Raw genomic sequence first — 23,355 nt, 5'->3', positions numbered from 1 at the left:
GACACATATGCAATTGAATACAACAGAAGGAAGAAACCACCGCCGATTCTGTAGTGGGTTGCATAACATTTCAGACTTGATATTATAACGGGTTATTTTTCTTAAGGTTGTTTATGTTGTTTTTGTGGTTATTTTTCAACTTACAAGCAGAAATATTTGTCCTTAAATGTTATGTTATTGACTTATTACTTCATAACTTGAGTTGTTTGCCGCTGTGTAGATTTGAGTTCACTAGGGTAATGTAAATGATACCTCTGTAAACGGCCACCCAAATAAAGGCGCCGTGCCTGGCGATGTTTGTGTCCTCAATCTGGGACACGAGTTATTTAAAAAGGTTTAAACTGTCTAGGATTATTTTGCAGATGTTATTTGATATCCATGCACAAAATAGAGGTGCTGTGCACAATGAAGTACGTCTACTGGTTATAATTAGCGACAGATCACGCTAATTTTCACTAGGCGCTGAAATTAGGAATTGATTTTTCTCTTATTGGAGTATAATTTCTTCTACCAAAACATCAAAGTAATGTTTAGATAATAACATGTCTTTTTTGAATGTTGTTCACAGCCGACAGGTTTAGCAGACGACACAATAGACTTTTAACGGGTAGTCCATATTTAGTTTTACATGTAAAACGATACTTAAATAAATTTATTTAAGTCTCACTTACCATACAATCTTTGTACAAATACAACTTTACAATTCGTCATTTACTGAACAAATGTTATTTTGTAGTGACAAATAGAATGTCTATGTTGTACAAAATGACCACAACAGTAGACTACATGTAATACACAGGTCACGGATGGTTAACTATAGTCAAATCAAATACAACGGATCTAGGTGTCAAAAAAGGAGATGCAATACTGTTTAAGATTAAAGGAATCAAACTTTCTCCGTAATTTTATCGTGTATGCATGGTCGGAAGGTTGTATTCTCTGTTTATATATATCTATGCACTGTACTGATAAACCGCAAGGTTTAAGGTAATAAAGAATGAATGAATGAAAGGTCACTATTAACAAGACATCCTATTTCGAGAAAGATTATCAACAGAAATAATGATGGAAGATGTATACTATTTAGTTGTCTAGGTAAGCTCTTTACGTTCATTCTAAATAAGAGGTTAGCTTAATTTGATGATAGATACCAAAGCTGATGTCAAGTTTGGCTTCAAAACAACCTTGTCTCCTTATTGCTGTAAAATAGTTCAATAAAATATAAAAGCAGTTGATTTGTTAATTGTCAGAATTAATTGTACACACAAATAAAATGATAAATTGACAAGAAATGTAAATTATTACAGTATAAGAATGTTGTTGGAAAATATACAAGCAAGTGGAATCTTGAAGTTTACAACTTTAAAACAAAACAAAAACAGTTTTGTCCATAACCAGGGTGTTATTATAGAAAACGAAGCATAACATATATCAGTGACAACAGAAAGAAATATCAACAACATACATGTATATGGTCCCTTTTACGGCACAATATAAACGTTAAGCAAATGGATTTAAAAGTTCTATTGGAATGTTAAAATTCTTTTGGAATAGAATTTATCTTTTGTTTAACTATAATAATAATAATATACAACATTTAAATAGCGCCCTATATAATTTATAAAATTATTCTAAGGCGCTTTACCACATGGATAATAGTAATGGTTATAATTATGAAAACAAACAACAAAGGCTTGCAATCACTTTCATACATTTAACAAGCAATGTGCACATAATTGAACAAATAAAATGGTGGTATTAACATGACGTCTTTGCAAAGATTCTAAAATGCAGACGCAGTGATCTTGACTGCTGATACAGGGTATCAAGCTCCTGTAGATACTGAGGATCTGTTCCATGCAGTGCCTTGTATGTGTATACCAGGATTTTGTGCTACGACCTGTATCGTACAGGTAACCAGTGCAACGAATAAAGCGCAGGTGTGATGTGCTCTCTCTTTCGAATACGAGTACCTAGCCGTGCTGCAGTGTTCTGGACCCTCTGCAGACGACTAGTTAGTTTGTCAGATATACCACAGAGCAGGGCGTTACCATAATCCAACCGAGAGGTAACAAGTGAATGCACCAAAATCTTGCATGCATCTGCAGTTAGAAACTGCCGAATACAGCCGATGTTCCTGATCTTGTAGTAACAGGATTTGGCAATAGCGTTCACTTGTTTCTTCAAGTTCAGAGAATTGTCAAAGTATACACCTAGGTTTTTAACAGCTGGAAACTATCATTAACTCTGTCATTTGTCTGCGTCAAGGGCCTTTCAAAAATCATACAATATTAATGAAGGCTTGTTGTAAAAGGTTGTTCGAATTATGTAAAACATGTTCTAGTTTTCTAGATGTGTTTTGATCCTGAACGATTTCTATTAACATTTGTCAGGTTTGTTAGAATATTTGAATATAAAAAAGTCGAAGAAATTTTGTATTTTACGGTCTTGTTATATGAATATATCAGGTTCGTGGTATGATGGAAAATCAGCACAAAAGGTTGAAAATATTGAAGAGTATATTTCAGGTTATGGGTAAGTGTTGGAGTCGCTAAATGAAAACTGTGTTGTTGGGTAAATTCTTCAGCAGAGAATGGTGGATATGCTAATTGAAAAATAAGAATATCTCAAAACGAAAATCTGTATTATTATCTGTGTAAAGATTACTACTTACGACAGTGTTTATGTCAGACAAGAAATGTTCTAATTTTGAAAGTTTAAAGTTGGTGAAAACATGCAAAGCTAATGATAGTTAAGTGATGCGCAAAACGTGTGGTTTTGGCGGTCCAGTACTGTACAATGTTTGTGTTGGTAATACTACATAAAATTTACATATCCCGTCAGGTTGAATATTTATCGCTACATTTCTTGATATTTTGACAATAACTGTATTCTATCTGTACATATTCTATAATAATCACATACATTGTATTCAATTTCGATGTAATGTCTTAATTGTTATTTAACAGTGACAAACTATGTATGGAATCATGTCAGAGCGGTGACAATTTTTAAGGCATTGTAAACCACAGGTTGCATAAAATGCACGTATTGACACAGGTGTGCTACACTGTTCAGACGTGTGTACCTGTCTAGCCGATTGACCGTCACGTTCTACCGCGTTTTCAATGAATGAGAGGCGTTCGATACTACGTATCAGTACATTTTTGTCTCAATGAGGATGTCGTGTACGCCGTGCGCGTTTAAATGGAATTATATAACTTTTTCACATACATGTACTTTCATAACAAAGAGTGAGATAACGGGTTGTGACATCCGGGTTGGTTAGAAGGAACAGTACATTTCTTCAAAATACAGAGAACTTGTAAGAAGGCATCATAAAAATACCAAAGTGTTAACTAAATCGTAATTCAAACTCAAAACGATAAACCTGGGTCAAAATATGAACAAAGTAATCATATACATGGAAACGTGTGGGGAAGATACGAAGAGAATAAGACCAGATATTCCGGAATGGTAAGCATCTTATGCTCCATCCCTCTGTTAACACGAGTAAAGCGATACATTACAGTTTCCGTGACACGACTTTCATATAACAGGATGGATGGCTGACTGACCCAACTTCACAGGATGTGGATACGTTCTACTACCTACCGGAGCTAGATAAAATGACATTCCAAAACTGGTCATGATTGACCAAGTGCATGGCAACGCTGACGATCGTGCATCAGACCTTTTGGAAAGTGGGACTCCCTAAGGAAGCAATTACTAGGCCACTATCTCTGAGAGGGAGAGGATACCAACAAAGTCTGTTTGTGGTTGGGTCTGTGAGGGCCATTTCGTGGGTAAAATTCTAGTGAATGCTTTTTTTATTTTTATTTTGTTATGTCATTATTGTTTTTCAATCCCTCAGTTCTTATTGGGGCTGTCATGCTTCAGGAGCCCTGTGTTATATTGTTTCATCTCACGGAAATATATAAGTCGTACCGTCTACATGGAAGCTAACATTCAACGCTTCCGATAACAAAGTTTACAGAGCCATGTTTTACACAGTAAAATGAAGGTTCTATACAGCATTTTTTTACAGCATAGGAATTGTCAAAACAATAAATATTTGGACAATCTCAAACAAAAGGTTGATTGTTTATATAAAAAGAAAATGTTCTAAAATGACGAAATGAGAAACGTATAGAGAAATACAGGAACTGATAATAAGTTGGCACTGAAAATTAATATAAAACCTAACAGAAAAATGTGCATGTGTTTAAAGCTGACAATGCAAGTTAAAAAGCTTTCAGTTGAGATTTTAAAAAAACTAACTCTTAATTAAAAGTTTTTTAGCTTGCACTGTCAGCTTTAAGGAGGGAAAACATAAACAGTGGATAATGTGAGGATTAACGAATAGAAACGAGAAAGATTTCTCTAGGTAAACTGTTAGAAATGAGTTTAATCAATATATGACTAATCATTTTCGAAATCTGTAATGTACCGGCCAACAAGAGAAACGTAACACTATATCATTAATAATATTTCATTAGTGTATAGAAAATGCTGTTCATTTACAGTCAAAAGCGATGACAATATCTGTGAAATTAATAAATTCACTTCAGTTTAGTTCAAATGTCTGCATGACACGACGTCACTAGTATTTATCCAGCGTACGTAAAAATCAAGTTCAAAGTATTAATAACGCGTGAAAATCCCCTAGCGTTGACCACAGGTTGACAACGACGTCGCATGGAAGCAATGAGTGGGTTTATAGACCACATCCCGCCACTCTTCCTGTAAGGCCGTCCTCAACTGGTGTGACGTTTGAGGCTGGTGACGTAGATTTTTCACTCGTCTGTCCAACTCATCCCAGAGATTTGGTGAAAGCGATAGCCAATCAAGCACATTGATGTTGACGAGGAAAGTCCATGTTGACGCGTGCGACATGAACACGTGCGTTTTATTGCTGAAACGTGCCGCCAAATGTTATGAGATTGATCAAAATCATTTCTGGCAACTTTTAAAAATTATTTCCAGAAAACTACAGAGATAGAAATATAGAAATTGAAATAAACCAATCTGTTATTTAACAAGATGCTTTAAAGTTTTTTGCATGCATGTATCTAGCAAGCAAACGTATCATGAACCTATTAAATCCGTGTGTCAAAGAAATTGAAACAATAACATTTAAAAACACTTTTCTTAAAAGTTAGTTAACTGCATCACAGTTTTAATAAATAGGATAAACTTAATGTAAGTAAAGTTAGGGACTGATATGTAAATTATGGTAAAACATTATTTATTCACTTAGCATGTCTATTTCACATGGTGATAAATTTCGAACACTCTAAAATTAAATGAGGAGGGGAATTGGTATAAAACTACATTAATGACATAAAAATGCAATTTGTGGCCCCAATAGTAAAAGGAAAACACTTTCCATATTGAAAGATTTGTATTTGTTTGAAATGTTTTTTATAGAAAAAAAAACATGTTCTTGGTTACATATGTTTGTCGCAATAATAGCTCTCAAGAGCTGATGTTCCTTGTTTACCTGTATGGGACGTTAAATAAAGTGTCTTGTTTCTTGTATCTTGTATCTTGGAGTACTTCATAATTATATAAATAGACGTATAACCGCCTATCACAAAACGATTAATGTATGTCTTTTCAATTTAAGGCATTCGACACTATGTGGTCTATTTTACAAAATACATTTAATTAGCTGATAGTGGATTTTGTTTTGATAAACGTACTTTGGCACAAAACGTTATCTAATGGTTCCACATATAAAATATTTTGAAAGTACTGCGTGTGTTAGTAATAATTTATTATCATATTACATCAATAAAGGCATGTTTAAGTTGTGTTTAATGGTATATAGGTAAGACATTAGTTTTTGCTGCCGATTGATAATTATACTACAGGAAGTAAGTATCGCGGTAAAGGGCCTGTCACACACTACCGATATACCTTGCCGGGACCATTGGAAGGCACGGTAGCCTAGTGGTAGGACGACGGGCTCGTGACCGAAGGGTTGCGTGTTCGAGTCACGACACGACACTGTGTTGTATCTTTGAGCAAGAGACTTTACTCCGCTTGTTCCAGTCTACTCAGCTGTAAATGAGTTCGTGGTTGGGCAGTGGGAAAATTGTTGAATGCTAGCTGTTAGCGCCGAAATGGCAGCTCCGGCTGAATGCTCCCCATGGAGTTGAGAAAGGCTGGTTGCAAAGGATAATAATTTGTGAACCGCTTTGAGACGACCTACGAACTAGGTTGTGATAAAGCGGTATATAAGAACCTCGAATTACTATTATTATCAAACCAGAGCAAAAAAATAACAACGGCGAGAAAATCGGCAGAGCTCCGGCGAGAAAGCACTCAAATTGTTTGAAATGGGGTTTTTTTATAGAAAAAAAAGCATGTTCTTGGTTCGGAGTACCTCAAAATTATATAGATAGACGTAAAACCGCCTTTCACAAAATGGTTAATGTATGTCTTTTCAATTTAAGGCATTCGACACTATGTGGTCTATTTTACCAAATAAATTGAATTAGCTAATAGTGAATTTTGTTTCAATAAACGTTCTTTGGCACAAAACGTTTATCTAATGATTCCACATATTAAAGATTTTGAAACTGCGTGTGCTTGTTATACTTTATTATCATAATACATCAATAAAGGCATGTTTAATTCTGAAGGTGTTCGAGCATTTCAATGTGTCTCTAGACATTGTTTTATAAGTTGTGTTTAATGGTATTCCGTCTTTGCGTATTGCAAAGTTATCTTCTCTTGGGAGCAGGTATTGATTGTTACGTCATAGGTTTGTGTGAGAAAATTACGTCGTTTTTTCAAAAAATGATGACGTTACTCTCACAAACAAATGACATAGGAATCAATACCTGCTCAAAAGAGCAGATAACTCTGCAATACGCAAAGACGGAATACAGGTAAGACATTAGTTTTTGCTGCCGATTGATATTATACTACAGGAAGTAAGTATCGCGGTAAAGGGTCTGTCACACACTACCGATATACCTCGCCGGGACTATTGGAAGGCACGGTAGCCTAGTGGTAGGACGACGGGCTCGTGACCGAAGGATTGCGTGTTCGAGACGCGACACGACACTGTGTTGTATCTCTGAGCAAGATACTTAACTCCGCTTGTTCTAGTCTACTCAGCTGTAAATGAGTTCGTGATTGGGCAGTGCTAGATTTTTTGAATGCTAGCTGTTAGTGCCGAAATTGCAGCTCCGACTGTATGCTCCCCAGTGAGTTGAGAAAGATATTGGCTGGTTACAAAAGCCCGATAACTACGGATAATAATTTGTGAACTGCATTGAGACGACCTACGAACTAGGTTGTGATAAAACCGGAGCAAAAAAAAACAAAAAACGGCGAGAAAATCGGCAGAGCTCCGGCGAGAAAGCACTTAAAAAAATAGAATTGACACGAGCAATATCGATGTTGTACCGGCGTTCCCGTTGTGATACCGTTGTTCTACCGAATACCACTTTTCTGACACCTCAGTGTTACCGATGAACCGCCGATGTTATACCGGGGCGCCGCCGTCGCTTTACCGATGTGCCAACGTTGACCGAAGTTATAGCGGAGTGATACCGTTGCACTGCCGATGTTACGGTAGTACATCGTTAGTACATCGGCATGTTAAAAAAATTACCGTCGCCTGCCGTTGTTTTCGCCGATGTTCTGACGATGTACTATCGATCTTAGCGATGTGATACCGTTGCGCTGCCGTACTAGTACCGATCCCCGAAAGTCACCAAATGTGTGCTCCGGTATAGCTCCGGTGACCCAAATCGGCTAGATGTGACAGGCCATTAAGTAATCTAATATGTGGGTCATCCTGTGCCGTCAGGTGAGACGAAACACAAATGGCTGTGTATTTATGGCATCTGAAAACACCTTGCACCCCAATGACATTTTTTGTTCATTAAATATCTGTGTATTGCCACTAAGCCTCAACTAATGTAGCGCATTAGGATCATCGGAAAGCACAAAAATTAGAACAAAGTATCGTCACACGCCTTGACGTACAAGGACGGTCCTTCTGATAAGTTTCACTTCTTTGTACATACATTCCTCGGGGTTATGCCACCATGATATGACATGAAATTAAGGTCAGCTTGTAGACCGTTCCGAAATTTGAGGGGGTAAATTTTGGGACCAAAATCACAAATGTTCTCTTTTTGACAAACTCCATGTTACTTTTTGAAATGTTCTTCTTTTGATGCATTGTGTAACACTAATGCTGTAAATAATAAAAACTGCTAAAAAAATAGCACAAAAGTAGGTCACTGTGACTTTATCACCAGAAGGCCTAAATGTGCACCCGTCCTTTAACCATCCTATTTTTAGAACAAAACGCAAAAATATTGGTGATGCCAATACATATACCCCACTAAATAACTCCGATGATTTCTGTAGACTCCCTTTCTCCGTAACGTTGTGATTTATATACATGTAGAAAGTTATAATTAACAGAGTGTGTCTACCTGTCATAATTCAATTCAATTTATTTCCGTAAGTTTTACAACTTATAGGATTTGCATTTGTACAACAACAAATAATTTTATATTACTGGCACATTCATCAAAAATCATCATCATCATCATAATCATCATCATCATCATCATCATCATCATCATCATCATCATCATCATCATCATCGTCGTCGTCGTCATTATCGTCATCTCCATCATCATCATAATCATCGTCATCATCATCATCATCATCATCATCATCATCATCATCATCATCATCATCATCTCATCATCATCATCATCATCATCATCAACATCATCATCATCATCATCATCATCATCATCATCATCATCATCATCATCATCATCATCATCATCATCTCATCATCATCATCATCATCATCATCATCATCATCATCATCAACAACAACAACAACAAATCAACATCATCGAAAACATCATATCACCATCATCATAATAATCATTGCCTTATAAATCCATCATCATCAAATACAACAACATTGAGTATTTACCATCTTAAACATGAAAGATTGTACGAACAAAAAAGGACATGATACGATTGAGTAATTCAAAATTAGGTAAAACAAAATTATAAGTTAAACAATCCTTTCTTTGTTAGTTTCAATAATAAATTTACCTGACAAATTCAGTTCTTTTGAATTGTGTGTATTTACCAATTCGAAAATTTTGAATACAGATTGTTTTTTGCCAGTAACAATTTTTAATATATGTTCTCCTTAGATCTAGATGACGTGGGCAGGTAAATATAATTAGATGGTTAGGTAGTCACTAGTGAGCTTATAGCAATTCCAGTTATGTAAGCGACATTCTTTAGAATTGAAAAAACGGGTGACATGGCCTTTACATGGTTCACATTTTAATACATCGCAATGGTCATGTTGTAATCGTTAATTGGAGGAATCACAGAATAATTAAAAGAGAATACATTTACGTGTATCAATCTAAAATTAGAAGTAGAATGATATGTAATATTGAACGTACTCATTTACGGTAAGTAAATTAGAAGTAGAATGATATGTAATATTGAACGTACTCATTTACGGTAAGTAAATTAGAAGTAAAAAATGGTAGATTTCTTTTTATGTTTGATATCAGATGTCTTTTTTGCTGAATTTACAAAGATGTTCCCCGAAACATTATCATTTGTGACTGATTTCTAGTTTAAGTAAAGAGACTATTATGAAAACATTCACCTAATGCAATTATCATAAACGGAATATGTTTTAGAAAATATACCATAAAACTTCCACTATCACTTAAATAATTGGAAACAATCAAAAAATAACGTTTCGGGTATATATGATCATTGGGGGTGTCAGTTTTACCGAAAGTCGATCTAAACTCCTAAAACATGTAAAAAAAACTTTGAACACCTTAGTTTAGGTCCAAATATAGCTGTAATTATCAGGCCCCTGTGGTCTCGTCTACCATGGAGTCTCATGGAGGCAGTACCCGAGTCGTTAGCTCAACGAATGCTTAAATTAGATGAACTTATCGACAAAGAAAATTACCAAAGGTTGGAAGAGGCAAGGTTTGTTAACATCGAAAGGGAAGACAACGGTAGTTTTGTCGACAGCACGAAAAACGGCGACACGAGGAGGAAACTATTTGTTTTAATGGGGTTTTTTCATTAGTAAAATTATATGATAAAAATGTTATAACATACCTGTTTTCATATCATACCCCATATTGGCCCTCAGCCTATAAAAGGCCCGCGGGCCTTCTGCCCTTTGGTCTGATATAGGTAGCACAGGCCAAGCTGGGGTCTGATATGAAAACAGGCTTATGATAACCTCTAAATAATGTACTGTGTTATCCAGTAAATATACCCATGCCATATTTTCGCGTATTAACCCGAGTAATATGACCTATCAGCCCTGTGATTGGTTGTTAGTTGCAATGGTTTCAATTGTGACGTCACGTCTAGGACAAGTACACGACGTCACAGACTTACACACTGGAGTAAAAATGACGACTTTTTTTTAAATTTCAAGGATGCATGAAAATTGTCGTCTCACAAAAATGAATGCCACAAATCTTAATTATGTGATAAAAAGCATCTTACACTCGTTTTGATTTAATATGAAAGAGCTATGGCGGATCGCTATGTCTATTCTCCCAAAGCTAGTGCGCGCGTCCAACTGATTTTATGTAAATTTAGAATGTCCAATTTAAGGCTGCCAATAGAAATAGGTCGATGGACAGGCGTTCCAAGACAGGAAAGAATGTGTCTCTTATGTACAACAGATGTAGGTGACGAATTTCATTATTTGTACCAATGTCAGAATGACGCTGTAATTGAAATACGTCATAAATACATTCCCAATTGTTATTATATCAATCCAACTGCTGTCAAAGTGAAAGGTATGTTTTCTATTTGTGATTCTTCATTGCTCAGCAAAATAAGCAAATTCTTTTCTAAACAAGAAAAAAATGATAAATATATTATAATCATTTATTTGTTTGCCATTTATGCTTTGCTATTCTATTCTATAATATGGTCTGCTATGTATATAGGTATGCCATGAATGTATGTATGCTTTGCTATGATATATGTATGCATGGTATGATTTGCTATGCTTTGCAAAGCATGTTTGTATGTGTGAAGGTATGCTATTATATGTGTATATGCTATTGTATACATGTATGTATGCTAATATATGTATGTAGGTACATGTATGTGTGTTATTATATGTGTGTATATATGCTATTATATGTATGGTTTCATATATATGGTATTATATGTATGTATGCTATTATATGTATGCATTTTTGCTGTTATATGTATGCATGTATGCTGTTACATTTATGTATGTATGCTGTTATATGTTTGTATGTATGCTATTATATATATATATATCTATGATGTTATGAATTGCATGTGTGCTGTTGTGTGTATGTATGTATGGTACTATATGTATGTATGATACTATATGTATGCATGCTATGCTTTGCTATGCTATGCCTAGTATGTATGCTTTGTATGTATGCATTTGCTTTAAAATACACCAATCTTTCCAGTTGGTCTGCCATTATGAAATGTATCTGAAGATTGACCTGCTGTTACACACGAAATGTGTGTCTGGAGTGAATAAATAAATCTTGAAATCTTGAAATCTTGAGTACTGTGATGACGCGTCCTCGTTTAATTGTAAAATTACATAAAGTTTTCGAATAACATGTGTTACACGTGTATTACGCTCCTTACTTTGTGCTGCAGTCTTCCTGAGACTGTCTTTGACGAAGAATTTTCCCGCATGTTCGGAAATATCTTTTCCATAAAAACAGTTCATTTTTTTCCTTTGCCCTTTTTTTTCATTCCGACGCAACAATCCCATATATTTTGTATTTCGGCATCATTTGTTTGTTCTTATAAAATAAATAAAAATACTAATTCCATAGAAGATAAATCAATAGGTTTGTTATTAAAATATCAATAAAATGTTCCATTGATTTGAAAAATATTTATCACTTAGTTAAGGAAAATTTTCACATGCCTAAATATTAAAAACATTTTTTATCTGAACGTAGATTCGAACCTACATCGTTCATCTCACCTTGTCACAAGCTAACTGCGTTACATTTTAGGCTACATCGGACATAGACAAATACGGAAATACAAACTGTTTTAACCCAAGAAACATCTGTCGCAGTTTTGAGAAACTTGATAAACCCTGTTTTTCATTATTTTTCCCAAAGGAGGACCACTTTTCCGTCATTCGATTTGTTTTTGCATATTACATCACGGAATAAAAAAGTTTATTCAAAAGTTGGTCCTCGGATGGGAAAGTATTGAAAGTATTTTTTGAAGTCACGTTCATAGATACATGTATAGTGAATAAGGCTATATTTGCAGTACATTGTATTATATTAACAATACCGAATACCTCAACAGTTCAAAAATCATATTCAATTGGTTTTATATCTATTCCATACATTTTCACTACTAAAAATTATTTACTCGTCAATATTTGTTTCCGCTTTCAAAAAAGCCGACTTAGGGAAATACGGGCAGTTTTCCTCCATAGCTCTTTATGAAACTCGTCACAATTTTTTCAAATTAGTTCGCTAAAATTCTTAGACTCGTTTCATAAATCTCATATGAAATGGAAACTCGTGTAAGATCCTATATATATTGTTTATATATATCTGCTCTGTCGTTATAACCTCTAATATGGCTTACGCTGGTGAGTCACAAAGCTCAACAGCTCATAAAGAGCATGAGCATATCGAGTGTGAATACTGGGCGCATTGAATTAATTACCTTTTTATAATATATACAATTTCATTTATCCGGACATGTATGCTGTCTTCCCACGGACTGTCAGACGATGGGGTGCCGCCAGCACTAACAATCTAAATACATTCTGTAGTTCCTCTCTTTCTCTATCCTCTGTCGCATGTAAGATTCACCCCCGCATACCTCCCCTCTAATCGTGTAATATTATGACGTAAAAGTTGTATTTAATGTCTGAATCAATACCTACATTTTTTAATCAAATGAAATCTAAATTAATTGAAAGTCAGTTTATTGTACACTTTACTTCCTCGTCGAGAAAAAGTAAACCTGCAATACTCTGTATTAAAGCGTGTTAGTTAACACTTCTAAAATTAGATAGCACCAAATAAAACACAGTGTAAACAAAAAGTCAAAACCTGTCTTTCACTAACGAAGTTTAAATTGTCAAACACACGTTCTAGTCGAACGGTGTTGTTGTGTCAAGGTACTTAGATATAATCTGTGTTAACCGAGGTGTTTCTACCTACGTAGAAAACAAAGTCACGTGGTACATTTTAGTAAGGTGTGCTTCACATTTAACAGTCAAGGTTTTGCACACGGTCGAACCAGTCGTGGATCACATACGAGCTAGACTGCACACGGCCTTGGTCGGTAACGTAAATGTGAATCACCCTCTGGAGACATCTATATAACAGTAACGCGTAAGTCATCTGACATTAAGTCGAAGACAACAGTGTCATTTACAACACAGGCAGTGAAAATGAAAGGTGTCCTTCTGGCCTGCACATTTGTTTCTTTGTTCAGTGGTATTATATTGGATGAAACTAGCCATGGACATTCTAAATTCGACCCGTTTGATAAAGTATTAAGGATTTTACGAGTACAAAACACTACTTCCCTTTCGCTGGCCGCCCTTGATGATTTGGTGCTACAATTGTTTGGGAGATTTAAATGTCCAACACCAACTGTAGCCCCAACAGCTACTGGCCAGTGTATCCACCCACTAGTAAGTATTATGTTTTGCGGACAATGTATGTTTTGTGTTCTACGTGTTCAAGTCGTAAACCTTTGATCTTTATTATTTTATTCACAAAGTATTTTGTCGCACATTCCAATCCGATATTTCGGCTTGTGATGCATGTATCTTTCTCTCGTTGTGATCTATTTAAACATATATATAAAAGTTTCGGTAAAGGTGTGCTTCATCATACTGTCTCAACACTCACTATTAACGTATATGTTAAACATGTCCATATATTACCTATAAGTTAATTGATCAATCATTGTCAAACCTGTCATGATACACATGTATACACGATCATGCTAGTAAAGCCGTAACGCACCTGAATCTTGTATAGCTCACATGTCTGTATAATATTATATATATATGTATACTATATGTATTGAAAATCCTCACAGACCCTCAAAACACGTCCTCTGGACTGTACAGATACGACACCAATCTACAACCAATATTCTGAACCATTGGAATATAGACATACAGTTCAGACATAGATGTTTCCCGTATGGGCAGCGTATTCCATGGTTTAATAAGATATTTCCAAGCCTCTCAATTTGTTGAAAAGAGAGACGGACGGAAAGACAGACAAACAGTCACACCCACAGAGAGAGAGAGAGAGAGACACACACACACACAGAGACACACACACACACACACACAGAGAGAGAGAGAGAGACACACACACATAGATACACACACAGACAGACAGATAGGCACACAGGCAGACAGATAGACACCCAGGCAGATAGATAGACACACCGACAGACAGATAGACACACAGACAGACAGATAGACACACAGACAGATAGATAGACACACAGACAGATAGATAGACACACAGACAGACAGACAGATAGACAGACAGGCAGACAGATAGACACCCAGACAAACATTTGTGACCCCGAGGTCCTTATATCTACCATAAACATCTCATATATGTTGACTTGACCTCTTAACTATCTCCGAATCAACATGTCACTTGTTTTATTCGCGTATTTGATTGATATATATATAAATAGATTTTTTTTATCCCCCGCTTTCACCGAAACGGGGGATATTAATTTGGGTTTGTCCGTCTGTCTGTTTGATTGTCTGTCTTTTACGCTTCATTTCCGTGCAATAACTACCTCAAATGTTTACCCATTGTCAACAAACTTGGTCACATGGTTTAATGCCTTAAGTTAAGGGTTCGGCCAATGTCGATGACGACTTTTAGTGGACCCCATTTGGCAAGACAAGACAAGACAAGATTTTATTCGTTAAAACCACAATTTACATGTGATATTAAGAAAATATACAATGGTTACATTCAAGATAGAGTACGTTCTGTTTTAACCAGGAGAACGGACTCTCTCTATTACTATAATATGTCCTGAAAGCGGGGGATATCAATTCCACCGGTTTTCTTGTTTTATTTAAGATACGCCACAGTTCTAAAGACATTTTCTAACGGCAGCCAGTATTTTAGGATTTAATGACAATAACGAAAACTGACATGCTCACATTATCGTCTTCCTACAGAGTTTAGAGATAGTAAAGATACAGATGTCCTTAGTATCGGTCTAATATTGACGTCTTACATTTCAAATAAACGGTTGAACTGTGATCGCTTACGAATACCTGTGGCAATGGAGTTGTAAGCAGTTTCGCTCTACTCTCTTTAAAAATAGACATATGCAGGTAACATTTAGAGGAGCTCTTTAAATATATTTTTTTGTAATTTCGCTTAATGTATCTGCAGTTGAATGTCGAATAAAAAACAGTTTAATGCATTCACCTCTAAAAATTCTTAATGAACTATTCCAACTTTTGAATTAGAAGAGTTCAATGTGTCTTTAGGTGTGAATGAGTTAAACTACGCTGTCGAGTCCCTATTGCCGTGAATTATATTTTTGTTGTGACTGATTCCCCTTCTCTCATCCATCAGCTTATATTGTCAGACGAAATGCCAGTGGTTCAATATATTACGATTATTTCAATAGGTTCAGAAGTATCTAAAGTGAATACCGGTATGGAAGAAGTTCACTTCAGTACCACATTTCAATTTTTTGGAAGAAAGACAGCAACGGCATTTACATAAACATAATAATTATTTATTTGTAGGCAAAGTATACTACTTGTTGTTTCACGTAGTATTTGGATCGCGTCATCGTTCAAAAATAGGCGGTGGTCACACTCAGAATATGTTAGGTTGTTTTTAAGGAATTGTATGATTTTAGGAAACAATGACACCTATTTGATAAACGTAACGTCCAGCGTGGGAGTCCATTAACTGCAGTCATGTCGGTCGGTGATCGTTTTTAGGCAAATCTCCCTTGACATATGTCATTCCTGACAGATATGGAGGTCGTAAACCGTTTGATATGCATTCTATAGTCTGGTACCAATCCATTTGAAATACCGCGTATAAACACAGGTGTGCTAAAACTTAAGTCAATATACTGTGCACTGCAAGTATTATAATATAATTGTCCAAGGATATATGCATACTTCGCTAAGTAAATCTATAAGCGAAAGATGAGAATATAACGTTTAAATTATATGATCCCACAAACCAGCGGATTGCGATAGGTTCGCAAACATGCCGTGTGTCGTACAGACATTTCTTCTGTAGTATATGTAGTTGGACGTATAATTAATCACAGCTGATTCTATTTCATATTTGAATGCAGATTGATTTAAGCAACGAGGAAGATAATATTCCTCGGTTAGGATGTCTTATTTTCATTTCCAGAGATTTTAGGTTCAAATGCACCTGAACCGTTATTCTCAACTTTGTAAATTGTAAGTATAGCATATTACCGGTAGAAATATATAAACATTCGTTGACTGAGTGGAATTCGTTTTTTCTTTATCTATCTTTGGTAGAAATGTAAACTGTATTCACTTGTTAGAAAAACAAATATTATACATCTTTATTGTTATCTTTGCGTGACGTCATTAATGACTGATCACGCGTCATGTTAACAGTGTGCGTCTATTGTTACGGAATGATTGGTCACGTGTCCTCGGGCTAAACCTGACGGCGCTAAGGTGGGGATGACGGTCGTATCATTGTTTGTGGGACGTTTCTGTCACGTGACTCACAGTATTGTTACAGTGAAAAACATATGCATGCATTTATGTACATTTTATGAGGTCAATGAATTAATTGGACCGTACAGAAAAGCTTTTAAAATATCTGACGGAAGAGGGAAACAGATTGTGTATAGTTAAGATTATTTATTCACTTAGCTAATGAAACTCATCAGTCAGGCTGACGACATTTACATCGTACACCGAAATAGGCTAAAACAATGATCAAAGGTTTAGGATAAAACAATAATCAAAGGTTCAGGCTAAAACAATAATAGGGTTTGCCGATGATTTAAGATGTCTAAATAAAATAAATATACAACATTTGATATAGCGCCCTATCTAGCTAACATAAGTCACTCTAAAGCGCTTTTAATATACCAAATATATTTTTTTCCTTAACACTTTGTACCGATACTATTTCGATTAGCTTTGCCATGTAGGGCTTCTTGTGTTATTACAGTGTATGCTTAACTATATTTTCCTAATTCTATTGTATTTAAGAAAAATTCAACTGCAATAGAATTTATCCTTCACTTCCATCAACTCGCAATTTATAAAGTCTTTCACTTCCCTCAATATTTCTTTTCCTTACAATTTCGATACATAGTTTATTGGCAAATGACTGCATATATGTAACATAAAATACGAAACGGATTTAACATATTTATGGTAAAGTAATACTGAAGTGTTACCTTATCCACAATATACTCAACATAAAACTTACTCGAACTTGTAACATCATAAAAACGTTTGCTTGGCCTGACCTCAAGTCGCTGTTTGATGATAGGTAACTATGTCAAGTCCACAGGTGACTGTCTCAGCCACACCCCACCAAGTGGACGTAATATTTTTTTAACAAATGTCGCCCAATCATAATTCATTTAATTATTGGTTTAGTTTAAACTATATTTAATTATCGGTATAATATTCCAGTAATGCAAACATGATATACATATAGGATTCGAAAACAAGTACAAAGTATTTTTGTTAATCCGACTCCTTTTTTTGTAAAACGGCGATTGGGGCATGCATATATATATATAAGTATATGGAAGAGAAGAGGATGGAGGAGGAAGAAGGGAACGAGGTGCAAAAGGGTTTAATTGACCTGTTGTTACATACTTTGTATGTCTGAGAGAAATAAAAATCTGAAAATCTGAGAAAGTGTTGTTGGGGGTAAAATACATAGAGGAGTACATTAACTGCTCCATGGGAGGACAAACTGACTGGTTTATATTTTGGCTATGGACAGTTGTCGAGAACTGAACATGTCACTGAGGTTTCAGCGCACAATAAATTAATTGCATATAATGAAAACTTTCCATTCCAACCCCTGAGTATTCCGACATACAGTGGTGAACAGCAACCTGGTGTTATTTAAAATATTAAAAGTATCATCACACACGACTATGACGGTTTGTATGTATATATTCAGTTAAGTACATGTACCATTATGTACCACACGTATACGTGTAATCAAAATTGAGAACTTAAAACTTAAAATCGTTTCGACTGGTGGATAAAATGTTGGACAAAGTCGAAAATATTCTCATTATATTTAACTGGCACATCAGGATTTCCGTATGGAAGAAGATTTCCAAGTTGTTAGTAAGTCTCGATATCGGGTGTTATTATTATTATTCTCTTTATTTCCTCCTTTAAGAAGATTTTACAAACAGAATAATGTAGTTACAATGATAAATGTAAAATCAAATAGATGGTAAGGTAAAACTAGTGCACAACGTAATAAGTTAACACAAAAGGATTAGGTTAATCAATTTGAGGACAGTTTACAAAAGAATACATAATTAATAATGTTAGGAATGATATACACAAAAGTATTGAATATTCATTCGAAATATGCATTACGCATTTTTGAAATATGATTGACTGATGCCATACGAAATTCTGTTAACTCTAATGTATTCAGTTCATACGTTATATTGCCCCCATTCAGTAGGTGAAATAATTCATAGTCTGATTGAGAGTGTAAAAACTGTACATGTACACAAAACAACTACAATATAACACATGTGTGTACATGTACAGTTTTTAAAAACTGTAGATGTACACAATACAACTACAGTATAACACATGTGTGTACATGCATGTACAATTTTTAAAAACTGAACATGTACACAATACAATTACAAGTGCTATTAACATTCCTTAACGGTTCGGATCAACTAGATATTTCACACATGTCTGATACGGCGGTAAATAAACGACAAGGAAATTACTAGATTCCCCAGAAGTCAAACAATACTAGACGGTCTCAAATCAGAGGTATACCAAATATCATATAATGTTTATGTGATTTTTGGAGTAAAGTTGGAGACAAAACAAAAACATGTAGTTACTTAATTTGTTTATAGAATTATAATGTTAACTCAATAACCCAGAATACGTAATTTAAAGTGTTCCATGTGACATATTCACAAGTTTGAAGGCTATTGCCTTTGGTATAAAACACTGGTTATTTCTCTCAGAACAATCTACATACAACTTTTGTTACAGTAAGTATTATATTATATTTGACTTTAGTACTTGAAGTTGTATTGCGTACATGTACAGTTTTTAAAAAGTGTACAAGTACACAAATGTCTTATATTGTAGTTGTTATGTGTCGGCTGCTATCAGCCATCGTAGAAATGACGACACGAAAATACGACAAGAAAAACGTGTGTATTACGAAGGGTGGGAAGTCCTTAATTGTTTGTATTTCGGACAGAACAGGAGGAAGTTTTCAGTAGTTTCAGCAGACTGATTACAAGTACACATAGGACTACCAACTAGGTTCCGTAATAATAATAATAATAATCTTTATGTAACGTCGTGTACAATTGTCAACAACAAACATAAGCTCTGTAGAGCTTTTACCCACGGGGGCGGGGGGACCACCGTGCCATCGGATTGATAACAACAAACCCTATCAGACATCACTCCCTTTTTTCCACCACCGCTGGGGATCGAACCGAAATTCTTGGGAGAAAATATAAGGATGCAAAACGTAATTTTCGCAAAGTCCACAGGCGTATATCAGAAGAATATCTTCAGAAGCTTAATAACGACATCGTTGAAACTGCTGAAATCGACCAACCCTCTTTTTGGAGATTTGTTAAATCTCGTCAGAAGAAAAATCTCGGATGTGCTGGGGCGGAAATAAATTTTGATGGTGTTAAGATAAGAAATCCTGCGAATTTGGCAGATAACGGGGGTTCATTTTATTGTAAATTATATAAAGAATCAAACAGTCCTAATTTTGAAGAAAATATAAAACTCATGTCAATCGCAAAGTTACCGAAACGTTTTGTTCAGACGAGAATGTCGTCTCTAGTACCATCGCCACTCTACTTTTTCTGGCGGTTTTTAAATGTTCGATATGGCTTACTTTGTCAGAAAATTGCAATGTTATGGACAATTAGTCCGGATTGTGAACCTTTATGTTGAAATGTAATTGTTATGCTGAAAATGCTTTAGCACATTCTTACATTGATTGTCGCCATCCCAATATTGTAGATCCTTGGGATGTTTTTCTTACAAAAGTTGTGAATCANAGTTGTGAATCACTATCCAGTTACTGTATGTGTATATGTTGACACTTTAGAACGTGATTGTTTTATTACTACTTTGCTAGGGGCTGTTCCTTTAGAACTGCAAGAGTTGTTTACTAACGTAAAAGACCTAATCTCGTTTAGATTGGACTGTTTCTCATTTATTATCAAAGTGTCAGATTTAACATTTCAATAATGTTCACAATATCACAGTTATTATAGGATTGAAATCGGTGATATCTACATTACATTATAAAACAATATCACAGTTATTATAGAATTAAAATCGGTGATATCTACATTACATTATAAAACAATATCACAGTTATTATAGGATTGAAATCGGTGATATCTGTTCTACATTATAAAACTTTTTCTGGCGGTTTTTAAATGTTCGATATGGCTTACTTTGTCAGAAAATTGCAATGTTATGGACAATTAGTCCGGATTGTGAACCTTTATGTTGAAATGTAATTGTTATGCTGAAAATGCTTTAGCACATTCTTACATTGATTGTCGCCATCCCAATATTGTAGATCTTCGGGATGTTTTTCTTACAAAAGTTGTGAATCACTATCCAGTTACTGTATGTGTATATGTTGACACTTTAGAACGTGATTGTTTTATTACTACTTTGCTAGGGGCTGTTCCTTTAGAACTGCAAGAGTTGTTTACTAACGTAAAAGACCTAATATCGTTTAGATTGGACTGTTTCTCATTTATTATCAAAGTGTCAGATTTAACATTTCAATAATGTTCGCTGCAATCCTGAACATATCATACTAACTCTACGTTGTTAAAAAGCTCAAGTGTTTTGTAATGTAGCATATTTTTGATATTTTATTTCATGTTTTCTGTTACTTCTCTTTTCCTCGATTAACTTTATTTGCAGCACATTTTCTGTCAATGAATTAATTCTACTTTTGTTATTTGTCACATACTTTTTTTTGCACGTATTTCTGTACTTATTCACTAATTATTCATTATGCATACATGTATTTGTGTAACTCTTCAATTATGGAGGAATAAAGATATGAATGAAAAAAACGGGAGGGAGGGGGGCGAAAACCACCGTGCCATCGGAGGGATAACAACTACCCTATCAGACATCACTCTCTTTTTTTCCACCACCGCTGGGGATCGAACCGAAATTCTTGGGAGAGCGAGTGGTCTGAAGCTCACGCTTGATAGCACACAGTAATACACTGACTGTGCACGTTAGCGATCACGGCTACCGATCGCGTGGCACCCATCGTCTATATAAATGACTAAAGCGAGAACTACAGCTCATTCTTAATCGACTTCTGCAGAAGTTATAATAAGGCGGAACAAGATGAATTTCAGCAGTCAAGAGCTTTTTAAGATTAGTTATCGACGGGTTATTAACTTTATGTTATCGGGAAGTGCATTCCATATAGGTCAATAGAGGAGGGTAAGAACGAACGCTCTACAGATGCAGTTTCATTTTCAACAAACTTCATTGATAAACAACTAAAACTCACATCATTATTAAAGCTTATAGAAAGTTATCGCCATAATACATGTACGACACATTATACCCAATATCCATAAATAGATAGTCGGGGAAATAATGTAATACATAGTAAGCTGGAGTTTGTCCTATAGTTACACATCTTAAGGTAGGACTTTTCGATTTTGTTGTTAAAAAGTTTATGATGATAAGTTAACACGTACATGTATGTAGCTGTTAATACAGTATCAACCTCTGAATTTCCGACGTCAGCTGTCAACATTATATTAATATCTCTCCGGGCCATGACTGAGGTTACCTGCGACTTTGTGTGATAAAAACATGTACATACATTTCCAGATGTCACGTTGTATTGCCGGGTTTCACGGATGGACAAAGCGATTGTCGTAGCTAGATATTGTGTCAGTGTTTGCACACGATTAAGACATTCCTTAGGTGGGTTATACGACCGGTTTGAGGTTGTGTCACGATCTTAGTCTGAGTAATGGAAAAGGCATTAGGATCTTTCAGGTCATTTATATTCTACAATTAAGGACTACTAAATGTCACGTCTAGGTTATTAAAACATATCATAATGTATTCGAATGTCTACGACTTACCGCAAACATAATTTCTGATTTATTATTGTTGGCTTAGAGATATGTAATGGCATGCGACTTTCTGAAATTGTAAGCACGATAACAAAACGGCGTGCTATGGCGTGGTTTTGATCTGATTGCAGGTGAACAAGTCGGCATGCGTTGGTGTTTATTGGTTATGATCTGATTACACGTGAGTAGATGTAAAATGCCTGTATAAAACCGTCGGGATTCGTGTGGTTCGTCATATTTCGTGTGGTTTCTTGTGGTTCATATTTCGTGTGGTTTCGTGTTTTTTTTTCGTATATAGCCTAATATAGTTCCGTGTGGTTTCGTGTGGTTTTTTGTATATAGCCTAATATAGTTCCGTGTGGTTTCGTGTGGTTCATATTTCGTGTGGTTTCGTGTGGTTTTTTGTATATACACGTTGTGGGATCGCACAAAGTTACACGATGTGCAGTGTGCGCACGGTGTGTGAACGATGTGTGCACGATGTGTGAACGGTGTGTGAACGATGTGTGCACGATGTGTGAACGGTGTGTGAACGATGTGTGCACGATGTGTGAACGCTGTGTGAACGCTGTGTGAACGGTGTGTGAACGGTGTGTGAACGATGTGTGCAAGATGTGTGCACGATGGGCGAACGATAAAAAGCTGGACGATCATTGCTAGCGCACATCTGTGCGCATGATGGATGGACGTTGTGCGATAACGATCGTGGTTGGTGTAAATTGAGGAATGCCTTAACAATTTATACGGTTTCGTGTTTAAACATATAAACTTGATATTTACGTATGCTTCTATATTCTAGCAACATCTATAAACTTATCTTTCTGTCTATACATTCTTATATTTAGAAATTGTGTTTTCTGTGTTTTTAACTTAATAGACACATGT

General features: G+C 35.5%; 1 protein-coding gene across 1 annotated transcript in view; it reads left to right on the top strand.

The window, feature by feature from the left end:
- Positions 1-13,309: 13,309 nt before the first annotated feature.
- LOC110459668 (zinc transporter ZIP12-like) overlaps positions 13,310-23,355 on the top strand; it is a 39,948-nt gene continuing 29,902 nt past the window's right edge. Inside the window, exon 1 of the mRNA XM_021512028.1 lies at positions 13,310-13,741. Within this exon, the coding sequence (XP_021367703.1) occupies positions 13,496-13,741 (246 nt within the window). The 5' untranslated portion in view covers positions 13,310-13,495. The remainder of the gene's footprint in view (positions 13,742-23,355) is intronic.

The sequence above is a fragment of the Mizuhopecten yessoensis genome, unplaced genomic scaffold (genome assembly GCF_002113885.1).
Source record: "Mizuhopecten yessoensis strain PY_sf001 unplaced genomic scaffold, ASM211388v2 scaffold10183, whole genome shotgun sequence".
In the NCBI taxonomy this organism is placed as follows: Eukaryota; Metazoa; Mollusca; class Bivalvia; order Pectinida; family Pectinidae; genus Mizuhopecten; species Mizuhopecten yessoensis.
This window is presented reverse-complemented; position numbering and strand designations above follow the sequence as displayed.